Source organism: Hypanus sabinus, chromosome X2, assembly GCF_030144855.1.
Source record: "Hypanus sabinus isolate sHypSab1 chromosome X2, sHypSab1.hap1, whole genome shotgun sequence".
Lineage (NCBI taxonomy): Eukaryota > Metazoa > Chordata > Chondrichthyes > Myliobatiformes > Dasyatidae > Hypanus > Hypanus sabinus.
Genome location: NC_082739.1, coordinates 9,035,926 through 9,062,500, shown reverse-complemented (window position 1 = coordinate 9,062,500; position 26,575 = coordinate 9,035,926). Strand labels below are relative to the sequence as shown.

At 38.9% G+C, this 26,575-nt stretch overlaps 1 protein-coding gene across 3 annotated transcripts in view; it reads right to left on the bottom strand.

The window, feature by feature from the left end:
• Nucleotides 1–7,842: 7,842 nt before the first annotated feature.
• The window catches only part of LOC132385131 (ubiquitin-associated and SH3 domain-containing protein B-like), a 208,917-nt gene continuing 190,184 nt past the window's right edge, over nt 7,843–26,575 (bottom strand). For all 3 annotated transcript variants that reach the window (XM_059956935.1, XM_059956937.1, XM_059956936.1), the window contains 3 exons: nt 20,157–20,263; nt 17,855–17,964; nt 7,843–16,854 (listed from right to left, as the gene is read on the bottom strand). In XM_059956935.1, the coding sequence (XP_059812918.1) occupies nt 16,717–16,854; nt 17,855–17,964; nt 20,157–20,263 (355 nt within the window). In that variant the 3' untranslated portion in view covers nt 7,843–16,716. The remainder of the gene's footprint in view (nt 16,855–17,854; nt 17,965–20,156; nt 20,264–26,575) is intronic.

Genomic DNA, 26,575 nt, shown 5'->3' with positions numbered 1-26,575 from the left:
ATATCAGGGTTGTATATGGTGACATATATGTACTTTGATAATAAAATTTACTTTGAACTCTGATCTTTCTAATTAACAAGGCATTTTCATCTACAGAACTACTGCTCACTGGGTGTTTTTTTGTCCCCCCCCCCCCCACACCATTCTCTGTAAACTCTAGAGATTTTTGTATGAGAAAATCCCAAGAGATCAGCAGTTTCTGAGATACTCAAACCACCCCATCTGGCACTAACTATCATTCTATGGTCAAAGTCACCTAAGTTACACTCGTCCCCATTCTGATATTTGGTCTGAAGAACAGTGGAACCTTTTGACCATGTCTGCATGCTTCTATGCATTGAATTGCTACCATATGATTGGCTGATTAGATATTTGCTTTAACAAGCAGGTGTACAGGTGTTCCTAATAGAGTTGCCACTGAGTGTAGATTTTTCTCAACAATTTTGGTTCTTTTATCAATCATTTTCATTCTATCTCTTTTATATTTTTATCTTTCTGCCAAAGGAAACATTTTCATATTATCCACTCTGTTAAGACTTTTCAAGATTTAAATATCTCCATCAGATCTTGCAGTCTTCAAAATTAACATTAATCCCAGCTTCTTTCCTGGAACCCATCACTTAAATCTCCAGACCTTCTCTAAAGTCTGTAGACTTTTCTAAAGTTTTAAGCCAAGAATTCAATATAATATTCCAGTTAAGGGAGAATCAGTGTCTTACAAAGATCTGTCATGACTCATGGTCTTGTACTAAATGACTCAATTTATTAGTCCAGAAGTCTATATGCTTTTTTTAAAACCATATTATCAATCTACCCTGCCATTTTCAATGAACTTCACACAAATAAATATGAAGCTCTGTTCTTTTACTCCTTAGGGAATTCTGTCCTTCAGTTTATATTTCCTCTTCCTGTTCTTCCTATCAAAAATGTATCATTTCACATTTCTTAATATTGAATTTCATCTGCCACCTATCAACCCATTCCACCTGACTGTCTACACCTCTACGAAGTCTCATATTGCCACAATAAGCCTTTCATCAGGCCCTTTCTCTACCACCAGCAAAACTGAGTGCAATTTGCAAATGTCAATTAATCCACCAGCTCATACAAATTTGAGACCATACAAGCGAACTGTAAGACCTTGAAGAAAATCATATAGTTCGAGGCAGAAGGTGACAATTCCAGATAGCACCCAAGGTTAGGATCAAACCTAGGTAACTGAAACTATTTAGCATAAGTAGTGCTGTATTCCCCCCACCCCCCACCTCTTCCAGTTTTTTGCCTGTTCACAGTTCACATACACATAGAATATTTTTCAGTTCTTTTTTATGACTGATGCCAGTATTTTCTCATTTTCTTATTACCCACATCCTTTTAGTGTCCTGTTAGCTTTATTGGGTGGTGGGGTGGCGATACGTCTCTACCAAAAGAGGTATAAGGCAGTCCTTCTCTCCACCAGCCTACAGGTCACCGTTGGGCAAGGTGTAGCACCTGCTTAACATGCTCCCCCACCCCCTCCCAACAATCAGGGTCACATGAAGCCATGGGAGCAGGTGGTGGATGGTCATATAAGCAGTTGGTGCATATAACAAATCCTGGTTATGTGACCACTGATGCCAAACAATTTCTGAAGAGTACTGATAATGGCTGGGGTCACCCGTCTTGTAAAGACACTGCCCAGAAGGCAGCAATGGCAAACCACTTCTGCAGAAAATTTTGCCAAGAACAATCATGGTCATGGAAAGATCATGATCACCCACGTCATAATGACACGGCACATAATAATAATAATAATGATGATGTTAACTTTATGTCATCAACCTGATTCTCACCATCAGTACATTCATTCTAATATTCTCCACTACAAGACGATAAGACATAGCTGCAGAATTAGGCCATCAAGTCATACAATCATAGCTAATTTATTATCCCTCTCAACCCCTTCCTCCTGCTGTCTCCCCTAACCTTTGACAAACTGACTAATCAAGAAACTATCAACCTCTGTTTTAAGTATACCCAATGACTTGGCCTCCACAACCATCTGTGGCAATGAATTCCACAGATTCGCCACTTTCTAGCTAAAGTAATTCCTCCCTTGCCTTCCACATTTTTTCTATGTGTTAGCAAATAACAGCCATTTATGCAACATCCATGTGTATTATGACCACTCACTTCACCAGCAAGTTTTACGTCATCTATCAGTTTGGAAGTTGTGTCCTGTACCTCCAAATCCAAGTTATTACCGTACATTAAGTAAAGAAATGTTTCAAGCAGTGCTGACTTTGGTGCCTCATTGCACATTTAAATCTATAAAAGGACTATCTTTCACCATTAACCTTAGGCTCCTGTTACATAGCAATTGTTTCTCAGCCAGTTCCATGAACTAGGTCACACTTATCAAACACCTTTTCAAAGCCCATAAGTGCCTAATCAACACTCTTTGCTACACCAAAAAGCTCATGATTTGCCTTTATTTTGTTCCCAAATTAATCAATATTTATTATTCTGATAGATAATCCTCTTTGATTATTCTTTCAAGAACTTCCTCAGCTACTGTGATAAAACTATTATTCCTGTTTTTATCCCTTTTTGATCAAGGGTGTTATATAAAAATTTTAGCTCTCCAGTCCTTATGCATCACCTATAAATCTACAGAAGCCAGTCTTTTCCCTTACTTCTCTCAGCAACTTACTACGCAGTCTGTCTTAAAATGCATCCATTTTACATGCAGCTAGCCTTTCCAATCAGAATTTCATCTACATCTTCCTTTGCTGAAACTTTTTGTTTCTTCATAAAAATTGATGCAAAGTATACTTTTATTACCTCAGATTTCATGAGTGGATTCCCTTTTTGACCTCTCATCCACATCATCTCTCCCATTTCAACTCTTTTTATGTTCTTTTGCCTACAAAATGTTTTTGAATTTTCTTATGTCTGATGCTGCTCTTTTCCCATAATTCCCCTCTGCTGCCACACCCTTTTGTTAAAGTTCCCCTTTGAATTTTCTGTAATCGGCTTGATTCCTACTATTATAATAATTACAAGGGGTGATTGATAAGTTCGTGGCCTAAGATAGAAGGAATCAATTTTAGAAAACCTAGCACATTTATATTTCCTACATTTACACACTTAGTCCAGCGGTCATGGAGCATATGGATCCCTTCTTTGTAGAAGTCGGTGTTTTGAACCTCCAGAAGTGGTCCACAGCATGGGGTGATTGATAAGCTTGTGGCCTAAAGTAGAAGGAGATGAGTTATTAACTTCAAACTTTCTGCATTATCACTCAAAGAGTTGAACTGCACGTGCATGCAACGAGAGCTGTATAACTCATCTCCTTCTACCTTGGGCCACGAACTGCTGTGGACCACCTGGAGGTCCAAGATGCTCTCGTTACATGCACATGCAGTTCAACTCTTTGAGTGATAATGCAGAAAGTTTGAAGTTAATAACTCATCTCCTTCTACCGTAGGTCACGAACAGATCAATCCCCCCCTCTGTGGACCACTTCTACAAAGAAGGGATCTGTATGCTCCACCACCACTGGACTAAGTGTGTAAATGTAGGAGGGGGCTATGTTGAAAAATAAATGTGCTAGGTTTTCTAAAATTGACTCCTTCTACCTTAGGCTACAAGCTTATCAATCACCCCTTGTATTCGAATGGCTTCCATTTCTACATGCCCTCCATTATCTTCTATGTAACAGTAAAGTTCACCTGAACATAGAAAAATGTTTTGAAAAAGTTAGTTTAAATACTGAAATATTAAGTTTTCTGACCAAAACATGTTCTATGATGTAATACAATTAGAGACAAGAGGGATGCAGTTAGGGGAATCTAGTCAGTGGAGTTTAGGTAGCTGAAGGCAAAGGTGCTCTCAGAGAGGAGAAGACAGAGACAGTACAAGGGGCTAAGGGATTCAGATTCTGGAGAGCAGGGACTGTTATTATATTCAATAAATGGAAAGGAACAAAGTCATGGAGGATTTAATCACAGAGACAAACATCTTAAGTTGTTGCCATGGCACATCAAGAATCCACAAATAGAATCATGATAGGTATGAGGGAGATGTGCCTTATAGGCAGCAGGAAATGCTGGATAATGGAGGCGAGAGAATATTGTCAGCCAGAAGAGCATTTAGAAGGCAAACAATGACATGGATGCAGGAGTCCTGATGAAGGGTCTCAGCCCGAAATGTTGACTATTTACTCTTTTCCAAAGATGCTGCCTGACCTGCTGAGTTCCTCCAGCATTTTGTGTGTGTTGCTTGGATTTCTAGTACCTGCAGATTTTCTCTTGCTTAATGATATTTGTTGATCAGTTGATGAGTGTGAGAATAGATAGACGTAAATAATGATTTGGAGAGTATAAGTGCATTTGTAGTGGAGAGGATTCAGATAAATTTAATTTTTACATATATCATCCTCTAAATTCACATTCAAATTTTCAAGCTGCTGTGATGTGTGTTCTGCAAGACTAATTGACCACATATCCTCTCCAAATCCTGAAATGGAATTACTCATAGATGTCTTTTTAATAGCAGATGTGCCGAATTTATTAAGTTGTTTGAGTCATTGGAAATAAGTTAAGTACTGTATATAGGAATTGACACTCACAAAATGTCTAGCAATGTTGATCATGTATTGGGAAATGCAGTTAGATACAAGTGTCTCCCCCACCTTTACAAAGGTAGAGCGTTCCTATGAAACACTCCTATTAAGTCAAAATGGCGTAAAGCGAAGAACCATTAATTTCTATGGGATAAATTTTCATAAAAAGCGAAAATCCTCTTTGTAATGCAAAAACAGGTTACTATTGTAGGTCTTGTGTAAAAGGAAAGCGGTGTAAAGCGAACATTCGTAAAGTGAGGGACACCTGTAATAAATTCTATCAGAGTATAATCAATTACTATTGAATCATTTTTAACTTATTTTACTTTCCTTATGTCAATCTTAATATAAACAAAATATTTATTTCCTAATTTTTATATGTTTAGACATAAATATTAAATAGATTTGCCAATTTTAAGCCAACAACTTTCAAAACTAATATTCCTGCACTTTAAACGACGAAAGATAATTGATAGATAAGTGTAAATGATAGATGAGATGGATTCCACATTATTAAAGCAGAAATTGATTAGTAGTTCAGAATTATTCCCGCAGTTTTTGGACTAAAAGGAGATACTTCGGGACAGAAAGCTTGAGCCGTTGAATTCATGGATATTACCTTGCTTTTTGTTCCAACCGCAGTAACGGTTGGAAGTGTGCGCGCGCACGCCCTAATCTCGTTCCCGCCGAATCACGGGCTCGGGACTACGCAGGGCAGTAAGAAGACAGCATCCCATCATATACCATTGTCAACATTAAATTACGGTATTAGTACGTTAGATTACTTAAAGGGAAAAACAGCTAATTTCATTAATTCAAATAATCATATTCCATATCGTCAACCATATTAAGTGTCACAGTTTAACCCCTTCTCTCCGTAATAGCCATAAAAATATACTTTTCCGTTTGAGATATGCATTTTAGTTGATTTCTAGTTGATAGGGCCATTTGACATAGATAGCTATTCAGCCCATTGAGCTTGATGCTATCCCTTCAGAGCAAGTCCAAATATCCCGCAATTTATTACGTCACACGTGCCCACTAACACTCTCTGATTTTCCTACCACTCATCCACACCAGAGATATTTTACAGTAAGCAATTAACCAACCAGCAAATCATTGAAACGTGGGGCGAAATCTGCAGAGAATGTGCAAATTCCAGAGACACCACTAGAGGTCGGAAATGAACCCAAATCACTGGTTCACTGGAACAGTTGCACCACCTCCCATCTCCAACATCCTTAATTGGATCCTGACCAGGGTCAGACGAGAAAACTAGCATTCCTGTTGTGTGTGTGTGTGTGTCCTAGTTTAATACCACTTTCCATTTATTCACTGTGCCTTTTGAAGGATTATTGACTCAAAAGGTTAATGTTGGTTTCTGTCTCCCCACAAATTCTGCCTCATCTGAGGTGCCCTCAGCACATTGTTTATTTTATCCCAAATACATAGCAACCAATGAGCCACTTCCAAAAAGTAGTCCTTATTTTAATTCAAAGCACCATCCCAAAGCAGGTATAAAATATTCCAGTGCACTATTCAAGAAGGTAAATCATTCTCTGTCTCTACAGAGCAAATGGTTCTCACTTCACTATTATCACTGGTCATTTAAATTAGAGACTTAGATACAGCAGACAATCCACATTAGCTGATAGTACAGGGGCTGGGGTTAAAGATTTAGAATTTTGGATGAGATACTGAGGAAAATGAATATTTTTAAAAATTCTAATTGAGGGTTAATGGCCTGGAAATCTTATGAGAATACTGGAATGATTTTGGAATTGATAAACCATATGTCTTCCCCCTTCCTTTCCAATCCTGAAGACGGGTCTCAGCCCAAATCGTTGACTGTTTATACATTTCCATAAATGCTGCCCAACTTGCTGCATTTCTCCATCATTTTGTGTGTGTTGCTGCCAAATGTGATTGACTTTTTCTTCTTGTTATTTGATGGAACTTCATTTACACAAATTGGCACCTTCTTCCTGCTAAAATGCTTGTTAATGGCAAAGAGCAACCAATGCCCATTAACAATAAATGTGAAAAAAAAACTGCTGGAGGAACTCAGCAGGTTAGGCAACATCCACAGACGGAAATACAGTTGACATGTCTGGTTGAGACCCTCAATCTGGGCTTAGGGTTGACCAAAAGCATTGACCATTTCCCTCTGTAGACACTGAGTTTATGCAGCAGCTTGTTTTTTTTTGCTTCAGATTCCAGCATCTGCAGTGTCTTGTGTCTTAACATTAAATATACAAAATCTATTATCACAGAGGGCTTAATATATTAAGATGAATTGTCAAAAAGAGCTTAAACAATTTGATGTTATGCACATTATAGTTTACCATCTCAAATTAATATCATGAATCATCATGAAAGTGGGTGATGAAACAATTAAACAAACATGAAATTTCAATTACTTAGAGCACAATCATATCTGATGGGAGGGCTGATGTTGAAATTCAGAGGACTGGAATTGCTAAATGCATGTTCAAGCATTTGAGCAAGATACTAAAGGATAACAATTTCTATACATATGAAACTCAATGTTGCAGGGCTATGTTCATTTCACACTAATATATGGAAGTGAATGTTGGACAAAGTAAATTGAGTGAAGACTCAAAACTGCAAAAATTTGGTTTTTGTGAATAATGAAAATATCATGGAAGGACAGAGTAAGAAATGAGTAAGTGTTGCGAAAAGCCAGAATAAGGAGAGAGTTGATATCAATCAGAAGATGGCAGCTGGAATTTCTGGGACATGTACTGGGAAAGAGAAGCTTGAACATCTTGCAGTGATAAGAAAAATTGATGGAAGAAAAAGTCGCAGTTGGCATCACACGGCATTCATGAGTTACATCAAAGGATGGACAGGCAAAAGTTTTGAAAAGTTTATTGGAACTCCTCAGATTAAAGACAGATGGAAGACCATTATTGCCCATGTCATATGACACAGCATATAATGATAATGATGAGTACTCATGCCATTGTTGCTGAGTTTACGACCTTCAGGTATGCACAACTTTTCAAGGATACATTTCCTGAAAATCCTACTAGTTTTCCAAGTGATGATTACATGACATTTTCAGACACACAGCACAAGGCTTTAAATGAAATCCCAACAATACATACCATTTACTCCTTTCCCCATCATTAACCTTCAAAAGGTGCTCTGTTTCACAATAATTAGACATCAAATTTGACCCAAAAAATACACTCCAAACAATTAGATGGTATTTAACACTAATAAAACATTTATTTGGCAACATAATTTACAGTAGGAAGCAGTAAATAATTGGAGGCAGTTATTTGTAATGAAAAATTGCACATTCTTGAGAAACATTTTGAATACATAAAAATGGAACAATAATTTAAATACATAAAGCATTTGTTTGAAATACAAGAAACTTGACATGTGAATTGAGGTCTGCCTTGCAGATTTGCAAACAAAATTAACACTCAATAACATGCCAAGAACTAGCTCCCCTTCCCAACACCACCCTTCAGCCATATAATCACAAAAGCGCCAGGCTTTTAATAGTGTGTTTGTATATTATATTATATATACACACACACACTAAAGTCTCACTTACGTATGGTCCACATATGTATATTGTCTACAAATATGAGGAAAATAGAGAACACCAAGACACACTCAGGATCAATTCACTATCAAGACAATTTAAATACGGAACTAACATGAGAATGTATTGTGTAGGCTTATGTCAGAGGAAATGCAATATGGTGCTCAAACTGTTATTAACTAAACCCACTTGTGTAGGAAGTGCTGTTTATCGTTAAAGTTTCACCGTTATCTTCAAGCCAATTTCAAATTGTTTGCGTAGCACTTAGTTCTTCCAACTTCTCGTTCTGTGCCTGATGATGTGAATTAGCCATGAATTCTGTACTAGAGCAATTAGCACATGTGCCATTCAGAGAAAAAGTTCTTGACTGGAGAACCTGTTTTCAAAATGGGGCCCACCATTTTTGAAGATAGTAGAGCAACTATTGAATTTTAACCCAAGATACAAGCTTTAAAGAAAAACAAACAAAACTTTCTTGGTCTCTTCATCATCAACCAATTTAAAAAAAAAGCATGTGACTGAGCTCTCCCTAGAGTGTTACAGTTATATTTCAAAAGAATTGATAGAGCGTGCTTTCTTCACCCCCCCCCCCACCCCCCACCCCCCACAAGGAACAGATGGATTTGGATGTGAAATAATTGCAGTCCACATGCAACGACCACACTGGACTAAGGGTCATTGCTCCTATGAAAGGTAGGCAGATAAGTGTGATATACATGGTAAAGGGTCAACTCTTGCCACATGTCTGAGAAGTAGCAAGCATTTGAATTTATTTTGAATTCTGAGTTCAGATAAGTCTGTGTAATGAGGAAATGGAGCTCACCTAGCACAGGACCATTGCAAAGATAATGGTGTCTGAATCAAGCCTACCGAGTCCTTACCAGCTTTATCTCAGAACAATCTAGTTGGTTCTAAATCCCCTGCCTCCTTCCTCAGACAAATTCTTCCCTGCTAGCAGTTTTTAAAATATCCCCCTTTAGGGCGTCATGGTTCCTGATCTAATAGCCATGGTTTGCTGAATTATACTCAAACTTTTGCAGCTGAGATTTTTATTACTTCATCGAATGATTAAATAAAAAATTCAAAATAAGAATGGGTACCCAGACTGCAGAAAAGAACAGAATCGGTGACCACCTTCAATGCTTGCAAGAGTACATTGAGGAAAGGTTTTATAGCCAAGGGTGAGGAAACAGAATTAAATGTACAATTAGATAGTAAACCATAAAGTAAATGGGGTATAACAGATTCTGCGACCTTATCCTAATAAGATTTATAATGATGATACTATCCTTGAGAGTTAAAAGTATAAGCATATCAGCCACAATTTAAATTATGAAATGAGAAGGCTAGTTATATTTGCATGATGAAATTTCTTTAATGAGAAAGCTAAGCTCAAATTGCAGAACACCATTAAGGGTTAAAAAGGTGAGAAAAGTTCATCTCACAAAGCTGTGGTTAGATGACCCTAAGTCTGCTTTCAAAGACCTGAGGGCTTATGAAGGAAGGAAAGACCAAGGAAATTAATGAGCTCCAATACTCTCAATTGGTACAACTTTTTTTAAAAAATTGAACGGCACAAAAGACAATTGGCATTTCTCACATTGCAAGAAAATCTGGAGGCTATAGTTAGTATCAGGAAATAAATGCCTGATCTCCAAGCGATTTAACCGTAGCGTAACCCTGCTTCAATCTGTATTTTGTTGTAGAGGTCAGCATGTGACAGATACAACACCAACAGTGACCCAAAACATTTGCTGCATTCAATATATTAATCCTTAAAGGGTTGATCAAACTGTATTGACTCCTAACACCTGCCCATATTTTGAATTTTACTGAATATGCAGACACAAGGGGGATACTGCCATGATTTCTCTCTCCTTTATAAATTTTAGTTGCCCTTACAGGGTCATAAAGTAGGGATTTCATCATTACTACAAGGTTCAGGGTTTAATTTTGTTAAATCCATTACTTCAGTGAACCCAATGTTCATACATACTTTCTTGCAACCAAACCCAAACACTCATCAACTTTCTGCAATAAATACTGTCTTGTGTTTAACTTAAATGCCCAGAAGGCTGAATGATGCTAAACACTTTCCTGTGTGATTGACACCTAGTTATCATCCAACAGTATGGAAACCAAAATCTTCAATTATTTCATTGGTAAGATTCTTTTCTTTCTTACCAGTATGGTAAAATCTGAAAAATTTGGAACTGATCCCAGAAAGAGATCTCCTCACAGATCACTGCACATGAAACAGACTGCAAGGTGTCAGAAATCACAAAAGCTGGATCAATATTTACCAAGGAAGACTAATAATTAAAATATTAACCCCACTGTCTGATTTATTTCAGCGGTTTGTTAGGAATGAAAACAGTGGAAAAGATGGAGCCTGTAAATACCCAAACTGGGAATAATAGACCAAATTATCATGGATAATTTTTCTTTCTTAGCAGCATTGTAACATGAGAAAACTTGTTATTGAAGAGGTTTATTGTAAAGGTCTTTTGTAATGGTCTTACCCAAAAGAAAGATACACACCTATTAGGTGTGGTAAATGGAATAATTATTTAGTATTTAAGTTAATTTTGTCCTTTTCCTCTGCCAAGGCCTAAACTAGATTTATGCTATTTTATTACTTATAAAAATCACTAAGTCAGCATTCACTATTCTTCCCTAATTCACTGTTTACTAACTAGGTGGTTCGGCCAATTGAGAGGACATTTAGCTATATTGAGAGTCTAGAGTTACATATAGGCAGACCAAGTAAGGACACAGACCTTCCTCATTGAGGGTGCTAATGATCTGGAAGGATTTAAAAGTAATATGCTGTTTTCCCAGCAATATTACTAATGCCACCAATTTATTTCTGATTTAACTTAATTATTTTAAATTGAAATTTCACAGTTTCTGTGGTGCAAGTTGAAATCATTTATTGATCAGTAGTCTGGGGCTTTGGATACTCATCACCTGGTTAACCATGACACTATGGTACCTGCACCTATCAATAAGTACAGCTCTGCCAGTAAGGAGGAGAACCTTCACCTCCAGCTGCAGCAACCCTTGCCCTGATGGTACAGGGTCTGAGAAACACAAGTTGAATTTCAAACTGAGGAACAAAAAAGAAAAAATGGATACAGTGAAGTGAGCTGAAAAATTGAAATGGCATTTTAGTTTGCATGCTCTGGCAAGTTTATATTTTAAAATCCCATTGAAAACTTAAAGCTATGACCTACATTGAAAACTATAGTTGCCAAGAAGAAAATGTTGAAAATTTACACCAAAATCATTCTGCTTCAATAACTGGATTACCTTCAGGCTGGACGTCTAAGAAAGCAAATGATTTAACCTCCTGATTACTTTACAAAGATCAGCAACTTCTCTTTCAAGGTAAATGATCTGACCGCAGAAACACAATTTTCTGCCACAGTGGGGATTCAGATTTGTATTAGAATCTCAACAGGCATACACTCTCAAAGTGGTTGAATGAATAGAGCTTGTCAGGGTCCCCAAAGATGGTGAGGCAGAAGTAGGTGTGCCTTGACCCACATTATTCAAACCCATCCCTCTGCATTGCAGATCAATGACATATTTGTACAGTGTCTGTGAAAATAAAAGCAATATGACAGGCTGTAAGACAAACTGTATCTGTATAAAGCAGTTTTAATCCTAAGATCAATGCACACTAAATACCACAGACACAAATATCACAACTGATTGTTTAATCAGAATGAGTTTTAAATGCAGATGTAAAAATTGGCATCACATTAATTTTTGGCATCACCATCATTGTCACATATGCACAAAATCATTTTGATAAATATATAAATATGGATTTTATACTTAAATTGTACAGAATGCAAGATCTAAACTATGGTACATCCTTATGCTGTGATACACAAGAAGGCAACTTTCAAAACCTGAAATGGAATTACAAACACAGGGGAAAATATTTAAAGGTCTGAAGAACTCTCAGCTAATCATTACTTTTATAAATCTCCCTGGCAAACTTATTACTCATTTTGCAAACCTAGGAGATTGTGTTCAAACTCACCAGTGAAAAATAAAAAGCACTCCAATGCTCCTCAGATCAACATCACTTTACCCACAAATTATATTGGTAAAATAGTCACTATGCCTCAAGATATTTTATTGCTCAAGGTCTTTCTGAAAGATGAAAATTGAGTGATAAAGTTTTCTAATGTCAGGTTTACATCTGAACTATTCTTTCAGGTATTGATTATTTAATTCTTTAATTATTTAATTCACTATATATTGTCATTTCATTTCATTGCAACATTTCAGCATTTGTGGGTTTAAATGTTTGCTGAAGTAATACAGGTTCATGTTTCCCCCAAACACAATGACAAAGGATATCTAAGGGTTTTTACTGCGAAAACACAACAACATCTGACTTAACAGTCAAAACACATGACCAACTGCACAAAATTCTCAAGTGACTGCCATCTCCTTCCATCCCTCCATCACCTCCACCTCTTCCCTCTCTCCCACACATCAGGTATCTGAGCACTTGGAAACTTCGGTTTTACACAAAAAAATTTTTAATCACAATAACCAATCCATTTCTCTGATCACAAGCAGCCGTTCCAACAGTCCTTCCCTAATCGTTAAGGGTTTTACAATGGCCCAGTCCAGTAATTGAAGAACCAGGGTGGACATTATGTTACAAATAGATGCACAAGGTTGGCAGCCAAATTTAGGACACATGCTCCTCCGACCCTAACTAAAAGATCTTCCTTATGGCTATTCCTCAATAGGCCAGATTCAGTCCTTCTATAAACTAACTGTCTGCGAGCAGTCGCCTTGTAGAATCTGGGCAATTGACTCTGGTATTCTTCCAAATCTTGCGAAGTTCTACACTTCACTATGGCTAAGGCCAATAAAATAAACCATTTTACTTTAATCTAGATATGAGTACAAGTTATTCTGAAGTACTTCACAGGAGTAATCTAGAAAAGGCAAAATACAAAGGAAGCTGTTTTCTTGGAATACACAAGGTAGTAATTTGACTTGGGCAGGAAAAAGGGTGGCAATGCATTTTTTTTTACAATTTATTACTTTGTATTTGATTCCACTTGTTACAGTATGGTGAACAATGGATAGGACATAACAGGTGGCAGATTCCAGCCCCAGATTACAGGAAAATTCATTTTTGTTCTGGTACTCTGGGGGCAAAATTCAAGTTGTCCAAGAAGCAGAATTATTAGATTAGCATATGTCACCATGTATTGCCCCTGCCTAATATTCAGCCACATAGCAGCAAAAAGAATTGAAAGTCAAACCAGGAACAGGACATGCGATGTAATGCTGATTATTTTGTTTTTCCAGCTGTCAAATTACTAATTTCTAAATTGTCTTTGTACTTTGTCTTTGTCTCTTTTCCTGACAATGACAGATGTAGTGTAAATCTGAACTATTACCACTTCTAGCTTAAGGGAAGTCCATTTATTTTTAAATTGGGTGAGCCAACTTTATTCAATGAATTATCATGGAGCATTGCGTGCTCCATTTGTTGTTCGCAAATGCCAACAGAAAGAAGCTAAAGAGGATCAGATTCGATCCATCATGAATTTGTTCTGGTTTATGCCAAAACAACCAGGGAGCCTAACTCATGAGTATCCTTTTTCCTTGTTTATTGCTGCAGTTTACTTCAAGGCCTTATTTGAGATGTACAAACTCTAGCAATCCCAAGACTCACAAAAATCAGGTTATTGACAACAGAGAGCCCAAGATTGGAGCTATGGCAACCGAAGTGTTTAGTGATCTATTAGAAGTAACCCAGCAATTCACCGTCTTGACCAAGCTGTTACTTAATGCAAATAATTAGCACCAAAACATGAAGGTAGAAGAGACAAAATGCATTGAGCAAAGCCAAAATCTGGGTGCTGATAAAATGGTCTTTCTAGCTGGCTGTAATATTGGAATTCTTGGAACAAATAATTATCCTTTGTGATTCAATGAAATTATGTCATTTTAAAAAATTAGTTCAACCTAATATTTATTAGGTTGAGTAGTACAATTCTAAGTATGCACTGCAGCATTTAAATATAAGTTTGAAGATTCCACAGGGATTCTCAAATTAGAAGAGACCTGTGTTTTATTCAACTAAACTCATGCCAAATAGGCACCCAGCAGAATGACCAGCATGAATTCAACACAACCTGGGCAGTGAAGCAACACCCGGGAGATTTACTAGACCTTCAAAGGAGAAATACCAAAAATATTTGAATCTCCATTCCTGTGACAGTCATGACCTTTGCTTGCCAACAAACACTAGCTTCTCATATGCAGCTTAAAACAGACAAGTTGATGGAAAACACTGCAGACGCAAACTGATTATGAACTAATCAGTGATGGGATGGTGCCGAGGCCACTTCAACAAGAAGAATGGATTACTCAACACTTGTAGTCCACAGTCTGACACATCACAACCCTGATTCATTTAAAATTCCACATTAAAGTTGTGTTCAGTCCTTTTATATCACTCACTGTGACAGATTCACTTTGAAACATTTACTTCATACATACTTGGGTGGGGGGGGGGGGGGGGAAGGAAGAACACACAAACATAAAAAGAAAAACTCTGCTTTTTAGTTTGCTATCCACAAACACAATACAGTGTGAAGAACTTCCAAGGGGTAGTTCTGGGAAAAGTATATAATTATTTAATATTCTGTTATTTGAACCCAAATATGGGTAGCTTCCAGACCAACACTGGCAAATTTCTGTGATGAACTCTCAATCCACAAAGCATTTCTCATTATTAAATAGAAATGTCTTGATCTTTAATTCTCCAAATGCCAAAACATTATGATCTCACTTCTCACAACATGCTAAGTTATAAACATCCAGTTTTGGATGTTTCAGAGATGAAGAAAACTGTCCAAGAGTTGCAAAAAGCTAAATGGTTTATCTCCATCTCCTGCCACTGATCTAAGTGTGTTCCTTTCATCCTTAACTAACAGAAATGTCTCCTAACTGAGCGCTTAGTCAGTATTTTAAACAAAAACATATATGGTAATTTTAAGCTTTATTGCCGGGATGGCCACTCCTGTTGAAAGTTCTTTGATGAACATTCAGTATGTTTTTCCGGTGAACAAAAAAGATTGGTTCACTTCACACAAATCATCACAAATATGTAAATTAAAATGTTTCAGTTGAGATTCAACAATGCCAACTTTCATTTTCAAAAATGTATTCAAAAGTAAAATGGAGGGGTAAGGAGTTTTATAGTCTCCCTTCAGGGATACAACAGACCCATATTTAAGTAATACTAAGCTCACTATACACCCTTGGAAATCTCAGCTAAAGCATTCCAACCTTTAAATTACACCATATGCAAGATGAAGGTTAACTTCTGCTTAATCACATTGTCAGCAAGCCTCGTTTAAGGAGGTGGTTAAGGAACTAACTAGACACATGCAAATCACATAACTTTCAAGGCTCCTTTCCATCATCAATTGCTGCCCTCAGTGAGACTTCAGTTAAACCAGACAGACTAATTCCACAATCCTATTGAGGGCTGCTGTTTGTACAGAGGTGATTGGGGAATCATTTGTGTAATATTGTTGGCTCAATTGTAAATGACAATCCTTTTCTGAGTAACTCTCTGTGGTGTGGATTGTGGAATTAGTCCCGTTTTCTACTGCCAAGCAATACAAATATATCTATACGATTGGATTAAGCATTCAAAAAAAGGGTCATTCACAAAAATCAGATTCTGCTAGTAAAACACACAATAAATAAACCCTGTTCTACTGATTGTCTGCCAACTGGGGTAAAAATATAACACATTTTAAATATCTGGAGGTGGGTCTAATGTCAAGACCTCCTCACATGCCATTCCTTTGGCTTACAATTGTAAATGAGTTTGCTTTTTGGTTTCAACATGGAGAAATAAATTATGATCTCTTAACATTCCAGGATCAGAGATAAACAAGATCCTCAGTGTTTATGAGACAGGAGGCAAGGTCCCACAAACCAGGTACATGGGACAGGAGTCATTGTTAACAGTGCTCCAGAAAATGCATTTCAGATTAGCTATTGGTGCTTCTGAAAAACTTTATATAGATTCTCATGCCCCAATTACTGCTCAAGTATACCACAGCTTCTAGTGAAACTGTGTCAAACACAATTCAAAAATAAATTAGCAGACTGAAGTTCTTAATTATTTTTAGGTTCTCTGAAGTCAACTCAATTTCTTTTTAAACCAAACCTAGCCTCAGAACTGTATCTTGCTCTGATCTAAACACAATTGGTCATGTAATCACATCAACTCATTCATAATTAAAAGGTATCAAATGAAGTAAATACAAGGACTGAACTTGCATATAACACAACAATCAAGTAACTAATGCTGATGGCTGTTGCATCAGAGTATACCAAGCATGGCAGTGAAATGAACCAGCTCATACGGAGTATGGGGAATAAGGGAAAGGAGGTGAAGTAGTAAGTGGAAGCACATGCTAATAATGGCTCTATCTTCCAGTGATGGTGAATCTCTCCATTAGTCTTGGAACAAGATATCCCTCCAGCTAAAACTGTGATTGGGCCCATGGGTGAGTGGTAGGATGGGAGGATCTACCAGCTGCCATATACCCGCATCTTCCAGCTCCTCACAGGCGCAAAATCCCAAATATGGGATCTGTGGGAAGAAAGGAAATATGTGAAGCATGTGAATTTCAGATACAGGCAGAACAAATTAACCCAACACTCCTGAAACCTGCAACCCAACTTTGTATCCTAACTATGCCCTATAAACACCTTCGAAACTGGTTTCTCTCATTATTGAAGAACCCTTCTATAATATCTTACAAATAAAGAATCAAATCCAACAAACTTTGAAAGTGACATTGAATCTACTTCCACCAATCTTCAAATGGAGCAAGCAACCCAGATAAAAATACAGGCAAAAATAATTTTTATTGCTCCCCATTACCCCCTCAGGATCTTTCTGTACCATTTTGTTTAATTGCCTCTTTTGATTTTCATTTCACATTTGCAACACATACCTGTGTTAGTTGCAAATTTATTGTGATGACATCAGTTGTAATGAACTATTGTGAAACCTGTTAACAGTAAAATATGGTACAGAGTGCTATCTTAAAGCTAACAAGTTGCAATATTTTTAATAATTGGCACATACTGTAGCAAACAATACTTAACCTAAGTTTCCCTTTCCAAAATGCTACCCCTCCCAGAAAACTTAATGAAGTAGACTAAATTGCCTATAACACACAACATAGCAAATAATTCTATACCTCTATCAGACTTCGTTGAAGTAGGTTCAGTTTAAATTCCCTTTCTGTTTCCTCTCAAAATAGCACTGATGTCCCGCTGCCATATTCTGCACTTTCCTCTGAATAAGTAAGCTACATCCAAGCCCCATTTTGACCTATTGCCAGGAATGATGAAAACAAGCCTGGCACTTAAACCAGAGCAGGTTGCAATGCTGATGACTTTGGGCAAGTTTGGCTCATGCTCCAACTCTCATTTACCCAAAACCAACTCCCAGAGAAGCTCTCAGCCCCTCTGGATATCTCACTTAATTAGAAACATTAAAGGCCATTGTTGCGATTAGTGCTCTATTCCCAAAGCACTACAGATTTCCCCCTCTCATCTGGAGGGCACATACACACACAGACCTTTCGAACCACTTGCACAAAGTCCTTGGAGTTGCGTGCAGAGAGCCCCTGGAGCTGCCTGGTGCAGGCCTCTAGTGAGGAGGCATGTGCTACAATCAGAACGCTGTTACCTGAAAAGAATGAGCAAAACAACAGGCATTTCAGGTGGCATCCAGCACAAGGAAGAACATTTTCAACACCACAGTGTATATTGGCAACTCTGCATATTGCTTTATAACTGCAGTGGCTACTTAAAGACAAACCAAAACCACTGAGAGACTAAGTCAGGGTACTTGACACTGAATGGCATGCTTCCAAATAATGAATTTCCAAATCGAAAAAGGTATGTTCAATCCTTTATTACAATTCCAGCGAAGACAAACAACGTTGTAGTGATAAAACTAACAAAACTAAATTAGCTATTTAATGGTTTAACTTGCGATCTAATAGCGATATTGGCGATACTAAGCGGAATAATAGCATAATTAGCGGTCCAATTGCGTTCCAATTAGCGATCTAAGCGATTGAACTAAATTAGCGTTCCATTTGGCGTTCCAATTAGCGATCTAGTTAGCGTTCCAATAATGTCCCAAGTAAGCAATCAACAAACAAAATCATTGCTGGCTGCCTCTAACTCTCAACTAGACTAAACTAAACAACTAGCTAAAACAAAATAGTGAATACATAACTACACTCATTTGCTTCTACCATGTCCCAACCCACCATAATAAATGTGCCACGAAATACAATACAGACGGAAAATAGATACATGGCTCCAACGGACAGAAAATAGGTACATGGCTCCTACAACAGCCAATGAAATACTTCTTGCCGGCATACTGGACATACAGCCAGAGTCCACAAACAGCAATATGATAGTTAACCACATCACGTTTATAGTGGTATTAGGGTTGGGATAATGATTAGTGGGGCTTCCCTATTCTTCACAAATAGTAACTTGGGATACTATACATCCATCTGGGGGGTGGGGGGTGGAGTGCCTGGGCTGTTTATGTTCAATAGTTCACCTGTGCTCCAACAGTGCAGCACCCCCCATCAACCCCAGATTGAAATAAATAAATTCTGAATGCAGAGGATTGCAAACCTTTGGAATTTTCTATCTAGAGAAGCCACTTTTGGATCTCCATAGGAGGCATTGCCTCAAGAAGGCAACATCTGTCGAAGATTTCCACACATGGACTATGTTATCTTTTTGCAACTACCATCAGGCAGAAGGCACAGAAGCCTTAAGTTCCATACCATCAGGTTCAAGAACAGCTACTTCCCTTTAACCAGTTTGTTCTTGAAACAACTGTAATCACTACAGTTTAACAACTCAATGAACATTTTGACCACCATCTACTATGCACTATGCAGTTATTTGTTCCAATTGTGTTCTTTCTTGTAAAAGGTGTATGTAACTTGTGTTTAATTATGTTTAACAAAACTAAATTAATTTAATCTGCTTGCAAGATGCTGTGTGCCTGTGGTACAAGTTTTTCATTGCATCTGTGCTTATATGTACTTGTACAAATGATAATAAACTCAGATGAGTTGTTGGGGATTTTTTTAGTGTTGAAATTGATACCCAATATCCAAATTAGCTTATTTGTTTTAGATTTATAAAGGTTTGAGTGGATTTACCATGACTTTAATGAATGGAAGAGTAAACTGGATGTGGAGAGTTTATTCCTGATTCTTCATATGTTCAGATAGCATGGAGTTTGACTGGCTACCTACATGGCAGAATAGTTGTATGGTGGTGCTTCATCAGTTAATTATTAGTCCTTTAACTAAAAATCCAAAGACACGAGTTAAAATCCTGACACAGTCACCATGGAATTTAAATTTGGATTCATAACTAAATTTGTGGGGGGGGGGGGGGAATTACAACTAGCCTTTGCAAAGATGGTTGCAAAACTACTAGACTGTTGTAAACTCCAGCTGCTTTATTACATCCTTCAGGGGAAAAGTCCACTTGACTTGCTGAGTTTCTCTAGCACTTTGTGTCAGTTGCTTAAGATTTCCAGCATCTGCAGAATTTCTTGTGCTTAGTATCTATCATCTTGACTGATGTGCCCTACCTCAGCCCACGTAGTTGATGCTGGAATACCCTCTGAAATAAGCCACTTAGTTCAAAGGCAATAAGGATGGACAATACATGTTGGCCAATTCATTAAAAACAAAAGCAAAAAAATCACAAATCTTGTCTTTGAAATTTTTAAGCTCTGCTTTGATGCTTTTGGGATGGTAATGTGATCACTAACATTATTTCTATACAGATGTTAAATGAAAATTTCTTTGCAGTCAACGTGACAGTTACCTTTGAGTTTACATTCAGCCAGGATTTCCCTCATAACCTGGCAACTCCTGCTAATGTATGTCTCATAGGGTTCCGAAATCCCCAGTTTGTTTGCCGGTATGTGAGGTCTGCAACATACAAACACTAGTTAGCAATAGACAGGAGGGAGAGTCAGATGAATGAAGTGTCACGACTGATGGCGTGCAATCTGTGTATTGGTCCAAACAGTACAAGGTGGTTTTCACACCCCATCCAAGAGACTCAGCCACCTCAAGCTTGTGGAAGAGGAAGTAGGTCACTTGCACCTTCTGCAGCTGCAATATTCCATAGAAAAGGCTAAACATCAGGTTCAATTCCACTGGTTTGCATAATCATATCCTTTGATTGCCAAAAAAGCATCCATCTTGGTATAAAATATACTCAACAACCAAGAATCAATAGTCTTCTGGGGTAGAGAAATCCAATTATCTCACCGCAGACCTAAATACTTACCTGAGACTCTTCAAAGGGGTAGAAATTAATTTACAATTCCTAATATTAAAAAATGTAGTTCAGTGTAGATGATAAAGTGAGCTAGCAGAGGTATTTCCTTCAAGGTGCCTTTGTGCCCATTTTTAAGCAGGCTTTTCATCTTCTAGTACATTTCTCCAGCTTGTACTTCCCAAAACCATGTCAAATAAAGCACAAATTGTAAGATTTGTCTGCAATACTTCAATCTGAAAATTGATAGTTCTTTTTTACTCACGTCCCGCTTGGTGGCGCAATAATTTCAGTGAAGGTTCCCAAGTTCGAATCCAGGTTGGATTGAGTGTCGAGCTAGCAACTCGACCTTGTGAAAACAAGAATAGCTTGCTACGGAGACACTATCATGAGGGCGCCCCGATAACTCCACTGCCGAGTTAAGGGCTATTCTTCTTCTTAACTCACAGAAGAACCAGCATGCATGAAGCTATGTAAAAGCTACATTTATGAGCCAACAATCAAACCACATTCTTTGTCCAGAAAACTCAGCGCTGCTAGAATCTCAGTAAAACCTCCCTTGTATGCCTCAACTAGTACATCCATGAAGGTCATGATCACATTCGCCCTCTGCTTCCAAGTGATAAGTTCACACAAGGTTGCTGCTGTTGGCATTCTATGTCGCTCCTCACAGTTCAAAGGTTCATTAATGAACAAACTCTCAAATTCTTCAATTCTCTGGGTCACCACGAAACCAAGAAAGAAAAGAAAGGCAGCACGATCATCAACCCCCAAATCCCTCCTCATCGCAAAAAAAAGCAACAACCAATGGAACAGGTACATCAACCCCCAAATCCCTCCTCCCGCACACTGCTACATTAGGGAAGTTACCCAACATCATGCTCAAGAACAGGATTGTCCTTATGATTAGACGCTTATGACTAGTGGTTTTCCACAGGAACAGATGCTGGGACCCTTGCTGTTTGCAATATTCATGAATGATTTGCATGTGGATGTAGGGGGCACAATCACAAGTTTACAGATGACATGAAGATCAGTGGAGTTGTTGACAGTGAGGAGGACTGTCTTAGGGTGATATTGATGTGATGGTAAAAGTACGGTAACAAGTGGCAGATGGAGTTTAATCCTGATAATTGCAAGGAAATACATTGAAGATACTGAGGTCATGAATAGTAAGGTTCTAGGAATATAGAGGAACAAGTGGATTTCTTCAGTCTATCCTATTCTCAGTAAGCTTATATACCTCAACCTTGACCACATCCACTCAAGGAATTCAATTTCTCCACTCTCTCTCCCTTAATCTTTACCACTTAGAGGTGAATAAAACTAGAGGACAGATGGAGTCTGAGGATGCTTCTTTCACCCAGAGATTGGAGAGTCCCTGGAATGCACTGTCTGGAGGAGTGATCAGAATCAGGTTTAACCTCACCAGCAACAGTACTTTGCAATAAATAATGTGAATTGCAGATATATACTATGTTAAATTAAATAAGTAGTGCAAAAAAGGAGTGAGGTGTGTTTATAGGTTCAATGTCCATTCAGAAATCTGATGACGGAGGGGAAGAAGCTGTTCCTGAATCATTAAGTGTGTGCCTTTGGGCTTCTGTATCTGCTTCCTGATTGTAGCAATGAGAAGAAGGCAGGTCTTGGGTGATGGGGGTCCTTAATGATGGATATTGACTTTTTGAGGCATCGCTCCTTGTAGATGTCCTGGATGCTGTGAAGGCTAGTGCCCAGGATGGAGCTGACTGAGTTTACAACTTGTGCAACTTATTTTGATCCTGTGCAGTAACCTCCATTGTATTGGACAGTGATGCAGCCACCTTAGCATGTTCACTGCAGTATATCTGTGAGTGTCTTTGGTGACATACCAAATCTCTTCAAATTCCTAATGAAATATAGCCGCTGTTGTTCCTTCTTTGTAACTGCATTGATATGTTGGGCTCAGGATAGATCCTCAGATGTTGACACCCAGGAACTTGAAACTGCTCCCTTATCTTACCCTTTCTGAAGTCCACAATCAGTTCTGGAGTCTTACTGACGTTGACTGCAAAGTTATTTGTTGCGCTCCACCATTCAACTAGCTGATATATCTCACTACTGTACATCTTCTCATCACCGTTAGAAATTCTGCCACCAAAAGCTGTGTTGTCAGCAAACTTATACGTGGCGTTTGAGCTGTGCCTAGCCACACAGTCATGGATGTAGAGAGAGTAGAGCAGTGGGCTAAGCACACATCCTTGAGGTGCTCCAGTGTTGATTGGCAGTGAGGTGGAGATGTTATTTCCAATCCACACAGGTTGTGGTGTTCTGGTGAGGAAGTTGAGGATCCAGTTGTAAAGGAAGGGACAGAGGCCCAGGTTTTGGAGCTTTAAGATCAGACGTGTACAAATTATTTTGTTAAACGCTGAGCTGCAGTCAATGAACAGCATCCTGATGTAGATATTAATATTGTCCAGATGATCCAAGATTGCTTGAAGAGCCAATGAGACCACATCCACAGTAGACCTATTGTGGTGATAGGCAAATTGCAGTTGGTCCAGGTTTTTGGTGAGACAGGGGTAAATTCTAGCCGTAACCAACCTCTCAAAACAGTTCATTACCATAGATGTAAGTGCTATGGGTGATAGTTGTTAAGACAGCTCACCCTGCTCTTCTTGAGCATTGGTGTGATTGTTGCCCTTTTGAAGCCGGAGGGAACTTCCAACTGTAGCAAAGAGAGATTGAAAATATCTTTCAACACTGCCAATTGGTTGGCACAGGTTTTCAGAGCCCTACCAGGTACCCCATCGGCGCCTGCCACCTTGTGAGAGTTCACCCTCCTGAAAGACAGTCTGACGTCAGCCTCTGAGACAGAGATCACAGGGTCACTGAATGCTACAGGGATTTGCATAGCTATAGTTTAAACTCCCTTTCAAAGCGTGCATAAAAGGCATTGAGCTCATCTGGAAGAGCAGCATCACTGCCATTCACAACGTTAGGTTTTGCTTTGTAGGAAGTAATGGTCTGCAAACCCTGCCAGAGTTGACATGCATCCCATTCCACCTCTAACCTTGTTCGGAACTGTTCCTTTGCTTGAGAAAGCCCTACGCAAGTTGTACCTGACCTTCTTGTATAGTCCTGGATCACTAGACTTGAATGCCACAGATCTAGCCCTCAGCAGACTGCAAATCTCCTGGTTCATTCATGGGTTTTTATTTGGGTATGTACGATATGTTCTTGTAGGCTCTCACTCATCCACACAAGTTTAAATGAAGTCAGTGACAGTTGTAGCATACTCATTCAGATTTGAAGATGAATCCCTGGATACAGTCCAGTCCACCGATTTAAAGCAGTCCTGTAAGCACTCCTGCCCCTCCTTTGTCCACACCTTCTCAGTCCTCTCTACTGGTGCTGCAGTCTTCAGTCTCTACCTGTACTCAGGAAGTAGAAGTACAGCCCAGTGATCAGACTTCCCAAAGTGGGATAGCACGGTAAGCGCTCTTGATGGTAGTAGAACAGCGGTCCAGTGTGTTGGTTCCTTTGGTACCACAAGTGATTTGTTGGTAATAATTATTTAGGGACTTTTCCAAACAGGCCTGGTTAAAATCCCACCAAAATGATGGGGAATGCATCAGGGTTCACTGTTGCATGCCTATTGATTATGTTGCTCAGTTTGTCTAGAGGCTGTATGACACAGCCCTGAGGTGGAATGTATATCACTACCAAGATGATGGCTGATATTGACGTGGTAGCCCAAGTGACTGGTTTCTGTCTGTATGACTATATGAGAGAATTTCACCCGCTTTCCCTTCCCTATGGAGTAGACATATTTGGACAGATATTAATCTGCTTCAAGCTACAAGCATTCATAAACTATATTCATGTCCTTCCAAAAATTTCCCCAGCATCTTCCTAGCTGTGGTTTTTAGTTCCCCTATACAAAATATGTGCTGTCTTCCTCAGAAGGCTGACCAAGTTATTCTTGCATGTCCAGGAGCAGATCCCCATTCCACTGCTATCATTGCACCTGTCCTGAGAACAACAGATAGAGCCATTGATCTTTTTTTGTAACTTTAACACAGCATGAGGTGACCCACAGTACTGTTATAACAGCAAATAGCTTGAAGCAATTTCTAAATCAGTAATCTCAGCCAAAGAACACTTGATTTTGACATACTTATTATCCAAAATACCTTTCAACGAGACCATCTCTAACTTTCAAACCTCACTGGTCTCAGTGTGCCCTACTTATTTTCTTATTTTATCCATCAACAGTAAAATAGGTTTCCATGTGAAGGTTCAAGTAGTACAGGAAGTTTTTTCTTCTCCCCCTCATCCCTAGCCATCATTGCTCCTGCGGTAATTTTCCCAGATTTGCAGGTAGTTTCATTATCATCTGTTTATGCACAAAGAGCTTGGAGGCGTCTTTGATTTTGTAAAGCTTCCCCCACCACAAGAGTACATGGGCAAGTCTCTATGTAAAGGTGATCCCTAGGGGAGATGGTGTTCACCTGTGTTTCAACTAATTGGATTCAACCCATTAGCCACAATTTAACAGCAGGTCAGGCAGCATCTATGGAGAGGCATAAACAGTCAAAGTTTTGGATTGAGACCCTTCAGTGTCGACTGTTTATTCCTCTTCATAGATGCTGCCTCCTCCAAGAGGACCACAAACTTGTCTCAGGGTTTGGAGGCTTGCATGCCTCAATGACTCAAAGATTTATGTTGGCTGGAGTCAGGGCCTTTGTGCTTTGGCTCTTGGTAGAGTCACCCACGCAAAACAGGTCAAAGGGTAGAAACCAGACTAAGAGTGGTCCACTGGCCCTCCAGGTATGGGGGTTCAGATCAGAGCTAACAACCCTGACTGGTCAAATACAATTTTTATAGAAGCAACCATGAAGAATCCTTCTACTGAGACAGAGATGGAGGACCTCCATAGCTGCCCTAAACACCAGTGGTTTAACGGGTAGCAAGTATAGATGCTGCCTGGCCTGCTGAGTTCCTCCATCACTTTGTGTGGTGCTCAAGATTTCGAGCATCAGCTGTTTATGATTAGCCTCAATTCAACATCCATTTAAAAGAGAATGAAAGAAAGATTTGCAATTCTGTAGCAACTTTTACACATTCCTTTCAAAAGCCCTAGCACTATCTAATTGCTCTACTACATATTTTAAAAAACTAGCAGGAAATTGTGCATGCTGAGCTCCCACAAATAAAATGGTGTAACTGACCAGGTGATCAGCTTTAGAAATGTTGATTGAGGGACAAATACAGGTCAGACACCCAGAATAGCTCTGTTGCTTTTCCTGAAATAATATCATGGGATTTCTTTTTAATCTCTCCTTGATAATGAGCAGATAGGATGTTAGCTTAACATTTCATGTGACAGTTCCGCAACAACTGTGCTGCAACACACAGCTTGAACCATATCAAGTTCGCCGATGACACGACTGTGGCGGGTCTCATCAGCAAGAATGACGAGTCAGCTTACAGAGAGGAGATGCAGCGGCTAACGGACTGGTGCAAAGCCAACAACCTGTCTCTGAATGTGAACAAGACAAAAGAGATGGTTGTTGACTTCAGGAGGGCACGGAGCAACCACTCTCCGCTGAACATAGACAGCTCCTCGGTAGAGATCATTAAGAGCACCAAATTTCTTGGTGTTCACCTGGCGGAGAATCGCACACTGTCCCTCAACACCAGCTCCATTGCAAAGAAAGCCCAGCAGCGTTTCTACTTTCTGTGAAGGCTGAGGAAAGTCCATCTCCCACCCCCTATCCTCACCACATTTTACAGAGGTTGTATTGAGAGCATCCTGAGCAGCTGCATCACTACCTGGTTTGGGAATTGCACTATCTCAGATCGCAAGACCCTGCAGCGGATAGTGAGGTCAGCTGAGAAGATCATCAGGGTCTCTCTTCCCGCCATTACAGACATTTACACCACACGCTGTATCTGCAAAGCAAACAGCATTATGA